The 12188-nt window shown below is 34.3% G+C and overlaps 1 protein-coding gene across 1 annotated transcript; it reads right to left on the bottom strand.

Annotated features, from left to right (window-relative positions):
- Nucleotides 1–356: 356 nt before the first annotated feature.
- LOC111511879 (uncharacterized) lies at nucleotides 357–11207 on the bottom strand. Its single transcript, XM_023167892.2, has 3 exons — nucleotides 11049–11207; nucleotides 869–1034; nucleotides 357–731 (listed from the first exon to the last, which is right to left on the bottom strand). Exons 1-3 carry the CDS (start codon nucleotides 11142–11144, stop codon nucleotides 421–423), a joined length of 573 nt encoding a protein of 190 aa, XP_023023660.2. The 5' UTR covers nucleotides 11145–11207; the 3' UTR covers nucleotides 357–420.
- Between the last annotated feature and the right edge of the window lie 981 nt (nucleotides 11208–12188).

Below are 12188 nucleotides of genomic sequence, written 5' to 3'. Positions count from 1 at the left end.
CGAAAGGGCAGTCTGTATTCCGTATTTTTTGCGGAACCCAGACTGCTCGTACGGGAGTATTCGATTTTCTTCAAGAAAAGCTCTTATTTGACGGAAAACATTTTTCTTGAATATTTTAGAGAATGAGATAGGGCATAGGTCACTGAACGGGATTGGAATTATATTAGTAACCTTTCAAACATCCGAAAAAATACCATGTCTGAAGGACTCGTTGAAAATCAATACAGTGTGGTATCACTGAAAGAATCATCTTGATATTTATATTGTCAATACCTGAAGCATTAGATTTAATTTCTTTGATAGCAGTCAAAATATCATCATCACATATATCGGCGAGGAAAAAGTTCATAGTAGCGTTCAATTTCAATGCAAACATATATTAACAACGAATAATTCCAGATAGTCACATAAACTGAATAATTAAATATCTTCTTGGTGGGCTACAACTTCTAATTCTCTACAAATCAGAAGCTTTCCATTTCTGATTAGTTTCATTTGATACCTTTTCGTTCCTAACATCTCATAAGGTAGGAATTCAACTGTGAATTTGGCTGTTGCTGCTTTGACCGTGTATATACCTTGAGACACCGGACAAATAGATTCCTTACTTCCAGATTCTGCATAGTCATAATCTTCATCTGTGCTCAAGTAATTGTCAATTATTTTGCAGAAACTTGTTTGGTTGATGAAACTGCGAAGAGTACGTTTGGGATATTTTAGGTTACTTTTATCTAAAACGAAGGTTCCTATTAGAGCTTCGGAAAGTTACTAACAACAATTTTCTCTTCCAAACAATATATCATTTTGATCTGATAAAACGTCGAATCATATAGTTTTCACCTATAGTAACAATTTTCTAGAGACTTACCTCTCAAATTCAATTTGACTAGATGATCAAACTCGGTCTCCAGAGAAATATTTCCACTTATTGTTTGTGAACTTCTGTCAACTTCAAATTGTAGATGTATGTCTTCATCTTCGAATCCGGGACATTTACTAATCGATATAATTTGAATATCAACAGGACCAGTGATCTACAATATTATTCAATCATTATAGGGGCACGTGGCTTTGCCTACGTGACAAAAGGGCGAGGTTTTATTATGTTGAGTTAACGAACCTTGGATGTTCCCTAACATTAACTAAGATGGCTGGACAAATCATAAACATAAATACCGTACATTTAATCAATAGCTTACACTTGTTAGGAAGTGACGAGGTTTGACCATAAGGCAAATTGAAAATTTGGACATCCAATTAATTTTTTTTTAATAATAGACCTGGAATAGACATATAGGAAACAATTCAAACCAATATGTTTCAATTCTTCAATAATATGATTTAGCATAAATAAAGAAAATGTCGATAAATAATAATAATGATTGTTATGGATTTATCATTGTTATTGGATTGCACCCTGTATATCGTTTTTGGTTGACATTTGTTGGTAGTGATCGGGATTGATGTGAAGGTATAAGTTTTTGTTGAAAAAAAAAGTAAAGTTTTTGAAAGACGTCTGACTTTTCTAAAAGAATATAAAATTTCGTCTTCGACCCGGAATAAATAATAATTTGCAGGTAATTCAAAAACATATGGTCCTTCGAGATATGCAAAGAAACAACACCATGGATAGCATGAATGCAAGCAAATCTGTTCAAAATCTGAGGTACAGTCAAAGATTGAAAAAAAAGAAAGAGACGCTAGAGGCTGAATCTGAAGTTGTCGTGACAGCAGGTGAAGGTCAAGGAGCAATCAGAAAATCTCCTTCCAAACTAAAAGGAAGCAGCAGGAGTAGTCAAGCTTCAAGACTGAAGAAATTGGAAATCAAAACGGCAATAAAGAAGAAAACATTAGAAAAAGAGCTTATAGATCTAGAACTAGCCCTGAAAGTAGCAGAAATTGAAGAGAATAGTGATGAAAGTGAGTCAATGTCAATGCATCAGTCCCAGAAGCCTAACGTGGAAGACTGGATCGACGGTAAAACTCCATGGACAAACGGGCATGACCGTGAGGATAAGCATTCGGTATTTATGGTAAAAGAAGAGGAATTGGTGAGAGATTCTCATTCTAAAAATAGTCCGAAAAAGTATCAAATGACTCTTCCTGAGATGACAAAAATATTAACAAGGCAATCTCTGCCACGAGAACTTCCAATTTTTGACGAATTCTTCAGAATGGAAATGCATCAATTTCAAATAAAATGTGGCTGATGAAGCTACGAAGAGATTGGAAAAAATTACGTTTAGCGATAATAATCGGAGATGGATTACCGGACCAGATTTCTTGATATTATCACCAGATCAGTGGCCAAAAGAAAAAATGCAAAGGGAAGTAAATATTGATCATTTGGAAGAAAGACCTTGCGAATTTGTATTCTATCATTTCATTCAAGATAATCTCATAGTGCCTGACTCGAATAGATTCTCTGAATGGAAGAGATTGTTACGTGCTACAGCCTATGTCATTAGGTTTTATGAAATTATTAAGAATCGCAGTAGATTTAAGTCCGAATTAACTACAGAGGAAAATTGCAAAGCTGGAGTTCAGAAAAGTTCAGTTGGATTCATTCAATGATGAGATGACATTTCTTAGAAATAAAATGCCCATCAGAAGTGAAAGTCGACTTTACACTCTTTCTTGCAGTTATTCTGAGGATGATGGACTCATACGGCTCAGTGGAAGACTGGACCAGTCAATTCAGTTGACCGACTCCTATAGTTTTTAGACCGAGTCCTATAGTTTTAGATCCTAACCACAGAATAACTAAACTTCTGATCCAACATTATCATGAAATGGTTCACCACCATGGTCAAGAAATGGTAGTGAATAATCTGCGAATGAGATTTTGGATATTAAGAATGAGGCAAGCGGTAAGAAGTGCTTGGAACAGCTGTCAACATTGTAAAAATCAAAGAGCTTTACCGAGAATCCCACTGATGGGACAACTACCCCCTTGCAGGATTGAACCCACAATCAGGGCCTTCAATTAAACAGGCGTTGACTATTTCGGACCTTTAGAAGTATCAGTCAAGAGGAGCCGAGAAAAAAGATATGGTGTTATTTTCACCTGTATGGTCACTCGAGCTATTCATCTTGAAATAGTACATGATTTGAGTACGTATTCATTTATCAATGTACTTCGTCAGTTTGGATGTCGGAGAGGATTTCCTGGGGAATTATATAGTGATAATGGAAAAAACTTCATAGGAGCTGAAAAGGAAATATCTCAAGAACTGAAGAAGTTGAACCAGGATGAAATACTACGATTTTGTGCGATGAAAAAAATTAAATGGGTTTTCAGTCCTCCTCTAGCACCTCACATGGGAGGATATTGGAAATGACTTATTTAAAGTATAAAAAAGGCTTCAAAAGAAATTTTGAAATCAAAGTACTATCCAAAACATATTCTGAGAACTTTTTTGATTGAATGCGAAAATATTTTAACTTCTACGCCTTTAACATATGTTTCGTTGGACTCCGAAGATGCAGAGGCATTGACTCCTAATCACTTTCTCATCGGTCCGTCGTATGCTGCACTCTCCTGTACCGAAACCAGCGATAGGAATATGAATTTGATGTCCAATTGGCGTGCTTCACAGAAATTATCTGATTTATTCTGGTTCAGATGAAAAGAGGAGTATTTGCCAAGTTTGATCAGGAGATCAAAATGGCATGGTGATTCAAAATCTGTCAGTGTAGAAGATGTTGTTTTAATGGTAGATCCAAATGGACCAAAAATATTTGGCAGAGAGGTATTATCAACGAAGTTTATCCTGCCAAAGATGGTAAAATCAGGATCGTCGATGTGAAGAATAGTAGTGGCACGATTTTTCGACGACCAGTTTCAAGACGGGGTTGATGTGAAGGTATAAGTTTTTGTTGAAAAAAAAAAGTAAAGTTTTTGAAAGACGTTTGACTTTTCTAAAAGAATATAAAATTTCGTTCTTCGACCCGAAATAAATAATAATTTGCAGGTAATTCAAAAACAATGATAATAAATGTTTTCATTGCTACACAAACAGCAGTTACAGAGAACAAGGTTGATTAATAATGAGTAGCAAATGGTATCGTTCGCTCTTCTACCTTATGAGAACGATAGGATAGTGCTCTTCCACCCAACCACGTGAAGGGACTCATAAACATGATACAAATCAAAAAGAATTAACATATCAATATAAATAAAAATAATAATTATGTCACAAAGTGCAATGAGTTTCGCATAAGTTCATCAATATAATCAGAAGTCTATTGTTAAAGTACCATCCAGAAAAAGACCTTTAACCTTTTTCATGAAATTAAAGATTGACAAGTTTGAATTCATCAGGAATACAATTGTAAATTTTAGCGATGCCATAGGAGAAGCAAGATCGGTAAAGCGAAGTGTTGTGTGTGGGTACAGATAATTTCTGTCGAAACCGGACATTTACATTGTGCGCTTCAGAACGCCTCTGAATTTTTGAGTAGAGATATGAAGGTTTCTTTGTGAGTAGAATTTTGTGATATAATACACAGCAATGCAAAATACGTCGTTTGTTCATAGGCAACTAGCCCAGTCCAGTAATGTAGCTTGCGGTCGGAGTCCGTCTTTTAATATCGCATAACAGTCGGGTGCAAGAGTTTTGGAGTCTTTGTAGGCGAATTTTATCAGAATGTTTGATAGCCAGCCCATTAACAACATTGCAGTAATTTAGCTGTGATAAGACGAGTGACTCGCATAGGTGATTTTGCAAGCTCAATTTAGAATCTTTCTGTTGGAATAGATCAGTTTTAGGATTACGAAAGCTTTTTTGATTATATGTGATATATGCGTGGAAAACGTGAGGGAGTCATCAAGAAACAGTCCAAGTTTTTTTCGCAATTTGACATTTCGTGTGCTTCATTGCGAATGTGAAGGGAAATCAGGGGTCGGGATCCATTTTTGATTGATTTTTTACCGAAAAGTATAGATGGTTGGATTGATGGACAAACATAATTTATCTGATATATGGACAAGTCTCGCGAGATCCTCGTTAACTTCAATGCAGGCAGCAACAATATCTTGTGATGTCTATGATGTCTATGTGATGTCACATGTTTCAAATGTTTACAGAATTGAGAGGTGTAAATAGTGAAGAGTAGCGATCCCAATATTGATCCCTGAGGTAACCACACAAGGTTTCGATCGAGTCTGATGATGAAGAGTTCAGTATAACTCTTTGTGTATGTTTATTGAGATAAGCAGCAATAAGTTGCTGCGATGATGGAGAAAAGCCTGTATAGTGTAGAATAACTAACAACAATTCATGATTGAGCCTGTCGAAAGCTTTTGAGTAATCAAGAAGTACGAGAACGCTAAGCTTGTTAGCATCTGGTGGTGGGGAAGAACATTGTGCATCAACCCACACAGCACTAGATATTCATGGAATATTCCCTGTATATCATAAAACGAACGTATATATTCCAAATATTCATAGAATATTCTTGGAATATATACATGCCTTTAGAATATTCATAGAATATGCTTGAATGAATATGGCAGGATTATTTCCGAAAGGTTGTGCATAGAATGTCTATAAATGGATTATTCTCCCTTGAATATTCTAAGAATATTGTCGATCGAATATACCATATGATAAATTCTTAGAATATATCCTCACGATATATTTTGGAATATTCTATACAATGGAACTTTGAATTATCTTATAATAACGTATCCAAAAATTCAATATTATCAAAAACAAAAATATTTGAAGATCTTAATCGAATGCATAACTTAATGTATATAACCCTGATAGTGTTAACCAGTTTTTGAACTCAACGCAAAGATTCTGGATGAATTGCTCCAACAGCAACTGTTGGAAACGACAAAAAAATTGAATGGGCCAATGAATGAACCAATTGCATCAATAAATTGGTTAATTCTCATCCTATTTGTCTTTTTGTATTTGAAATTATTTAATTACAAAGCGAAAAATCCTGGAAACAGAGAAATGGAGAAGTGAATAATTGGAGTAAACGTTTCTCATTGGTCAATTGAAGTGTAGCGCGCGACAGTCGAATAAGCTCTGAGAAAGCGGCTGTCCCTTAATGCATGGTACATTTGCGTTTGCGTTAAATTCGACATTTGATTCAACATGGCGGTTGACGTGGCAGGTTCGCGTGTGTAATGTATAATTCTGTCACGTTCAGTGTACCATTTATAATTTGGGGTTGTCCAATTTGCAGTACAGCGAATAGTTTGATTTTGGATCTTCAAACAGGAGAGTTGCATCTATTCAGTCTTCAAGAAAAGTAAGTAAAATGCAATAGTATCGATAGTAAAGTCATGGTGATTAACCTACTATACCTCATTTTAGGTTCGAGGAGAGTTGGTGTGTGGAATTTGTTGGTTTGACTAAGTACATGTTTGAACTAGAGTGATTTCAGTTGTGAATCTTCAATAGAGAAAAGTAAGTGAATGACACATTCTTTTGAATCATTTGTTTTCATAATTTTTATCACTCGTTTTCAAGATAGTATCAATTTGCCCAAAAGGAAACAGAGTGGTACCTGGTACAGGCAGGTGCACCAAGGAACTGAAAACGTAATGATTACTTTTCAACAAGACAATGCAAGTTGCTCTCCAAGTCATAAAATGTTGAACCTAAATGTTCATGAGTAACCTATGCGAAAAATATCTATTTGATTTTTATTCCAGTTTTATTGTGCCACTTTCAAATAGTGATAATGAACGTTATTGTACATTTTGTTCCAGGTATTACTATTGAAACATTGGCTGATGCATTGTTGGACAAATATAAGGAAAACTATTCTGGTGAGCAAAGTTTGAATAACTTTAAGTAAGTGAAATTCATTGAAGAACCCATCATACCACTCATTTTAAATACTTCATTTGTGGGTTTATTTTTCTAAGTGAGGAGCCTAACCTAACCTATTTCTTGATGTAATACACTTTTTCTTTTTCAATGAAATGATATATTTATTATTTTTTAATTAGTGCTGACGAATTCACAGAGTTGTTATTTTAGTATATTTTCTAGTATACATTTGTTTGAGAGTAGGAACATCCTAATTTGAATACATTTCTAATATTTGTAATATGACAGTATTCAGGAATATTTTATTCAGTGAATAAATATTTTGAATTAGATTTTTTATTTTTAATATTGGTTGAAACGTCAAATATTTCAGTGTATATTGTTTTTAAAATATATTTGTTTATGAATATTATGCGTTTTATTACTTGTGTGAATCTTGTATCAAAATGCAATATATACATGCCTAATAGAGGTTACTCGTCACATTCTTGGAATATTCCAAATATTCCTAGAATATTCATAAAATATATTTAAAGAATATTCTATGGTGTTTCTCTATTGTATATTCCTACAATAAACTAAGAATATTCTGAATATTTTATGAATATTCCTCGGGTTCTATTCCTGGAATATTCTTAATAGAATATACCTTAGATATTCTAAGAATATTATAAGATATTCCAAGAATATTCCCAAGGAATATTCTTAAAATATATCAAAGGTTCGCCAGGAGCACTTCCAGGGAATATTCTCCAGAAGATATATATATATATCCATGTTGTATTATGCTATGAGCATAATACAACATCCTTAAATGTATATTCATGAAATATACCTGGAATATCTTTTGCCATGTGGGAAGACGTGCTCACGAATCTGTTCGTCGTCGTTTTTTCGACAATGTGATAATATTTTATTGTTTCCAAACAGAAGGAAAAACAGAATTAATTATGCAGAAGTTAAAAATGTGAACGATGCATGGCAAAATCAGAGGACAGCAATACAGGATCATCGTTAAGGAAATTTTGTCTGGGCCAGAGACCGTGGATTTGATAGAAAGTAACTTTTCTTGAACCTTCAATTCGTCAATAGGAGAGAACGAGAGCTGTCTAATATTCTCCAAAGTATGATTGGACAAATATTCGACGGTATGTTTGTCAGGGATATTCGAACCTGTACCAGATGTTCAGTACATTGAGATCACCAGTTAAACTGTCTGGAATGAGAGACCTCTTACTACTAGTAATAATGTTCAGATTTTACAGTTCCTTCCATATATTACTGCTTACGTGGGTGAGTTGGAATTGAATATATGCTTTTTTTCACGTTTGATTGCATAGTTTACCTCGTTACGCAAAGCTTTATAATATTTCCAATGGCGCTGCTCTCGAGATTTTTCAAATCTATCATATGCATTATCGCATGTCCTCATCATCATTTTCAGAGTATTTGTGAGCCAAGGTGTCCTTTTTTTAGTGACTCTAGCGTATCGCATCGAAGCATGGATATCAAGTAAATTTAATATAATCTCACTGAACAAACTCACTTTCTCCTCAATATTATCAGTAAGGAATATCTCTGAAAAATCTGTGTGGAGCAAGTGATTTTCGAATAAATGTGGATCGAAATTTCTGAAATCACGATAAAAATGGACTGAGGGATCGCGTTTAACTTTGACGGTGCCTACAGAGCAAGATATTGAAGCGTGATCGGTGAAAGTCGAACAGTCAGGAACTTCAACGAACAGAAGATGAGTTTCGATATCTAGAATTATTAAAGTACTTTCAAATGAACTATTGGTTTGAAAATTTAGAAGAGACTATGCTGGAGAGATACAACTGACTGAGAAAACTATGAATACAATGTGATTACAGTAGAAGGAATATTTGTTCAAATAAAATTGAGAAAATTAGGAGAATGATATTTTTCCAAAATTATTTGAAACGTTTGAATTAATTTGTATCCACTAATTGCTTCCGATAAATTATATCATTTCGTATTTCCATTGTCTAATATGAATATAAAAACGAATATAAAACGAATATAATTGAAACGACTAGCTGAAATATCAATTATTTTCAACAATAAAATGTGAAATATAATTGAAAAATGAAAAAAATAAAAATAAGCCAAAAATGCATCGGTGGACAACATATATGCAGCTCAATAAACTTCCTCTTAAGCCAGTGTTTCTCCCTGAGGATCTTTCCAACATGGGACCACTAGATGTGATGTTGATAAATCCAAACATGCTCTGCTATTCCTGATTTGCTGGATTCTTCTCGCTGTTTGTTTTTCTTGTGCTCGACAATGCGCTTTTTCAATGGCATCTTAGTTTCACTTATATAGGACTTGCCGCACTCACAGGATATCCGATAAATGCAATTATTGCAGTCTACGTTTTTTGGCCTGGTTTTCGTGAGGTTGATATGGATGGTGTTTATGGAACTGAAGCAGGTTCTGATGTTGACCTGGTGATGTACTGCTTCAGATCCAGAAACACCATCCGTAGCAGCCTTACGAAAACCAGGCTATTAAAAGTGGTTTGAGATTCCAAGAAATTGCATTCACTGGATACTCTGAGTGCGGCAAATCCTCTATCGGTGAAACTAGGATGCCATTAAAAATTCGCATTGCCGAGCACAAAAGAACAACATCAAGTGATCCCATGCTTCGATTATCCACAGGGAGGAACACTGGTTCAAGAGAAAATTAAAAAAAGCCACATATATGTTGTCCAACGACGTTGGTTCTAGCTTCAACATATGGGAACTTGTAATCAAGCGATAACGGTCAATTCCCGCCAACCGGTTAACTTTCTCAAAACCGATGAAGCGAAATGAAAAAAAAAAAAAAGAATAGGTGAAAGCGCACCTATAAAGAGTCATCTCTCAGAAGAATAGTCTAGTCATCACCCGAAGACGAAACGTCGTTTATATATCAAATCATTTCAGTACACATGTTTCTGAAACGGAGAAAATATATTAAAAGATAGTTCAAGTGACATGATTGTGCCTTGAAAGAATCTATATTCTATCAGACAAACAAACAGTATCAATACCTCTAAAATTATACAGTCATCAATAACAATAATTTGGGACTTTCTGGCTGGATTGAGAATAACGACAGTTATGCAAGCCATATCAACAGTAACAATCAGAATAGTTTTGAATCTACCCACTTTATATCTTGTAATAAGGGAAACGGCAAGTGTAGGTCAAGTCAGACGAGTCAAAATACTGAAAAGAGTCGAAATATAAACTAAACTACGTGATCAATTGACATTATTTCCAGCAACTTGGTCAATACATGTCCGTCTTTCAGACGAATGAATTCTACATTGCGCAAAAAATAATTGAATGAAATCAGCAGATCAAATTTATTGGAAAATAAAGTTTTTGGCCTTCTACTTGCTCCATCTTCATACAAAAAATGTGGAAATCTTGCAAAGAAAGGAAGGAAGCAAATGATTTCAAAATAAACTATTCACAAAGATATGTAGATCTCATGCAAAGAAGTAGTTATTTCGAGAGAGCGCTTTCTTTCAGTTTGTATCTGAAATGTACACATTGACATGATCCATACATTTTTGTTTATTCTGAAATTATTTAATTGCCTTCTTCCTTTGAAAGATTTCCAATTTTTTTGTTCAATGATGGATAAGTGGAAAGCCAAAACATTCCTTTCCCAAAAATAAGTTATTCCAAATTTCAATTCAAATAGTTTGTTTTTATGGACAGTCAAGTTGTAATATCGGACAGAAAGAGATTGCCTCTGAATTGGATGCAACTGATGTGTATGCTAGACACAAATTTGAGTCCGTATCTGGGTCCTAATAAGCTTAGGCATACAAAACTATGAATACGGTAACTTCAAGTACATCTCCGCTTCAGCTTTATATGCTGTTGAAGGTGTAACTACTTTTTCTCACACCGAATTGACAGTCAGGTTTTGAGCTCCCTCCTTTCCAGTCGAATAACTCTAAAGTGTTCAGTTTTTGAATTAGTGCTGACACTCTATCTCTCCTATCTCATTGAGTTTTTTCCAATCATCTGTTATATAATTTTTCTATTATCGAACAAAATAATCAAATATTTTCTGTGCAAGTATTGAAAGATGTATTAGTTGTTTATTACACGGAAAAAAAAGTTGGAGCAATCGAAATGATGATTTCATTCAGCAACTCTTTCAGTGAATTTGACAAAGTTGAGTATTTAGTACTTTAATCATGTAACTGATATTAATACTCACATATACTCCACTGGAAATATAAGAAAATATTCCAAATATGATATTTAGTCTTATATACAGAGAACCTGTCGGAAGTGGAGGACACTTGCAGCACATTTTCACGAATCCGTGAACAATGAATAAAGTTCCATAAATTAATATCAGCCAGGATGAATCCGCGACTGATTGTTTCCGTCTGATATGAAATATTCATGGCTGAAGTACATTCGAGGCAGCAATCATTGGGTTGTGGAACACAGTATTATTGAAATCGTATTCCAGGACAAAAACTAATGGTAAAATCATGTAAAACGAATTCGTGTCTACAGCCGTCCGATGAAATTCCTTTTGATTTCTGACTGCTATCCACCTAAAAAAAATCTGTTTAAAATCTGCATTTCCGTTAATCAGCTTTTAAACATATTTTTTTCAGGTGGATAGCTATCTACCTACGTAGGGTAGATATTCAGTACTATCAATTTTCTAGAAAGTGTATTTGAGCTGAAATAGATTATCAACACTCAAGGGGACATCAAGTATGCTTAAACAACATTCAATTTTCTTGAAATATGTCATAAGCAAATAGATACAGCTTATCAGAATTTAAATTTCTGTGGCTTACTTCTTCACTAAGGAATACCAGATTGTGAGTGACTCACAGATGGCTCAATGGCATCATCAGGAGAAACAGTTTAACATTTCCTAGAATTAATTAATTGAGTGAACACTGCCCTAACGAAAACAAGAACAAAAACGAATTTTCTCAAAATTGCAGCTTTGCAGAGACCTAAAGCGATTTCCAAAATATTTCCTCAAAAGTGATCTTTCCCAAATTTACAGCGGTAGTCAATATAGGAAAAATATTTCAAAACTATTATCACCTTTTGAAAAACCTACTCCAAAATTCAGTGCATCACAAATGCAATCTATTTATTCCTGGAAAACTTTGACTTGAAGATTTTATTGAATCGGTTGTTTGTTCTCAATCCGTCTTGATACAATAATTACGTTTTCTTGATTATTTTAATATTCATACATGAATTACGTACCTACTGATATTGGTCTGAATTGTTCACGAAACAATGAATAATTCTTTAGTTTTCGTTTTCTAAAATCAATTACTTCAAATTGTAACTTCGAGTTATCTTAACTTATGCTTTT

Source organism: Leptinotarsa decemlineata, unplaced genomic scaffold, assembly GCF_025532065.1.
Source record: "Leptinotarsa decemlineata unplaced genomic scaffold, Ldec_3_MD MMD2_P_RNA_scaffold_9, whole genome shotgun sequence".
Taxonomy (NCBI): domain Eukaryota; kingdom Metazoa; phylum Arthropoda; class Insecta; order Coleoptera; family Chrysomelidae; genus Leptinotarsa; species Leptinotarsa decemlineata.
Note: the sequence above shows the minus strand (reverse complement) of the source record. Positions and strands in the feature narration are given on the sequence as shown.

Excerpts from the sequence above, each read along its gene's own strand:
- LOC111511879 (XM_023167892.2), bottom strand. The coding sequence starts at position 11,144 with ATGTGCTGCAAGTGTCCTCCACTTCCGACAGGTTCTCTGTATATAAGA. Across the intron at positions 1,035-11,048 it reads ATATTTCCAGTGGAGTATAT|ATCACTGGTCCTGTTGATAT; the intron begins GTGAGTATTAAT and ends ATAATATTGTAG. Across the intron at positions 732-868 it reads AGTCAAATTGAATTTGAGAG|ATAAAAGTAACCTAAAATAT; the intron begins GTAAGTCTCTAG and ends CCTTCGTTTTAG.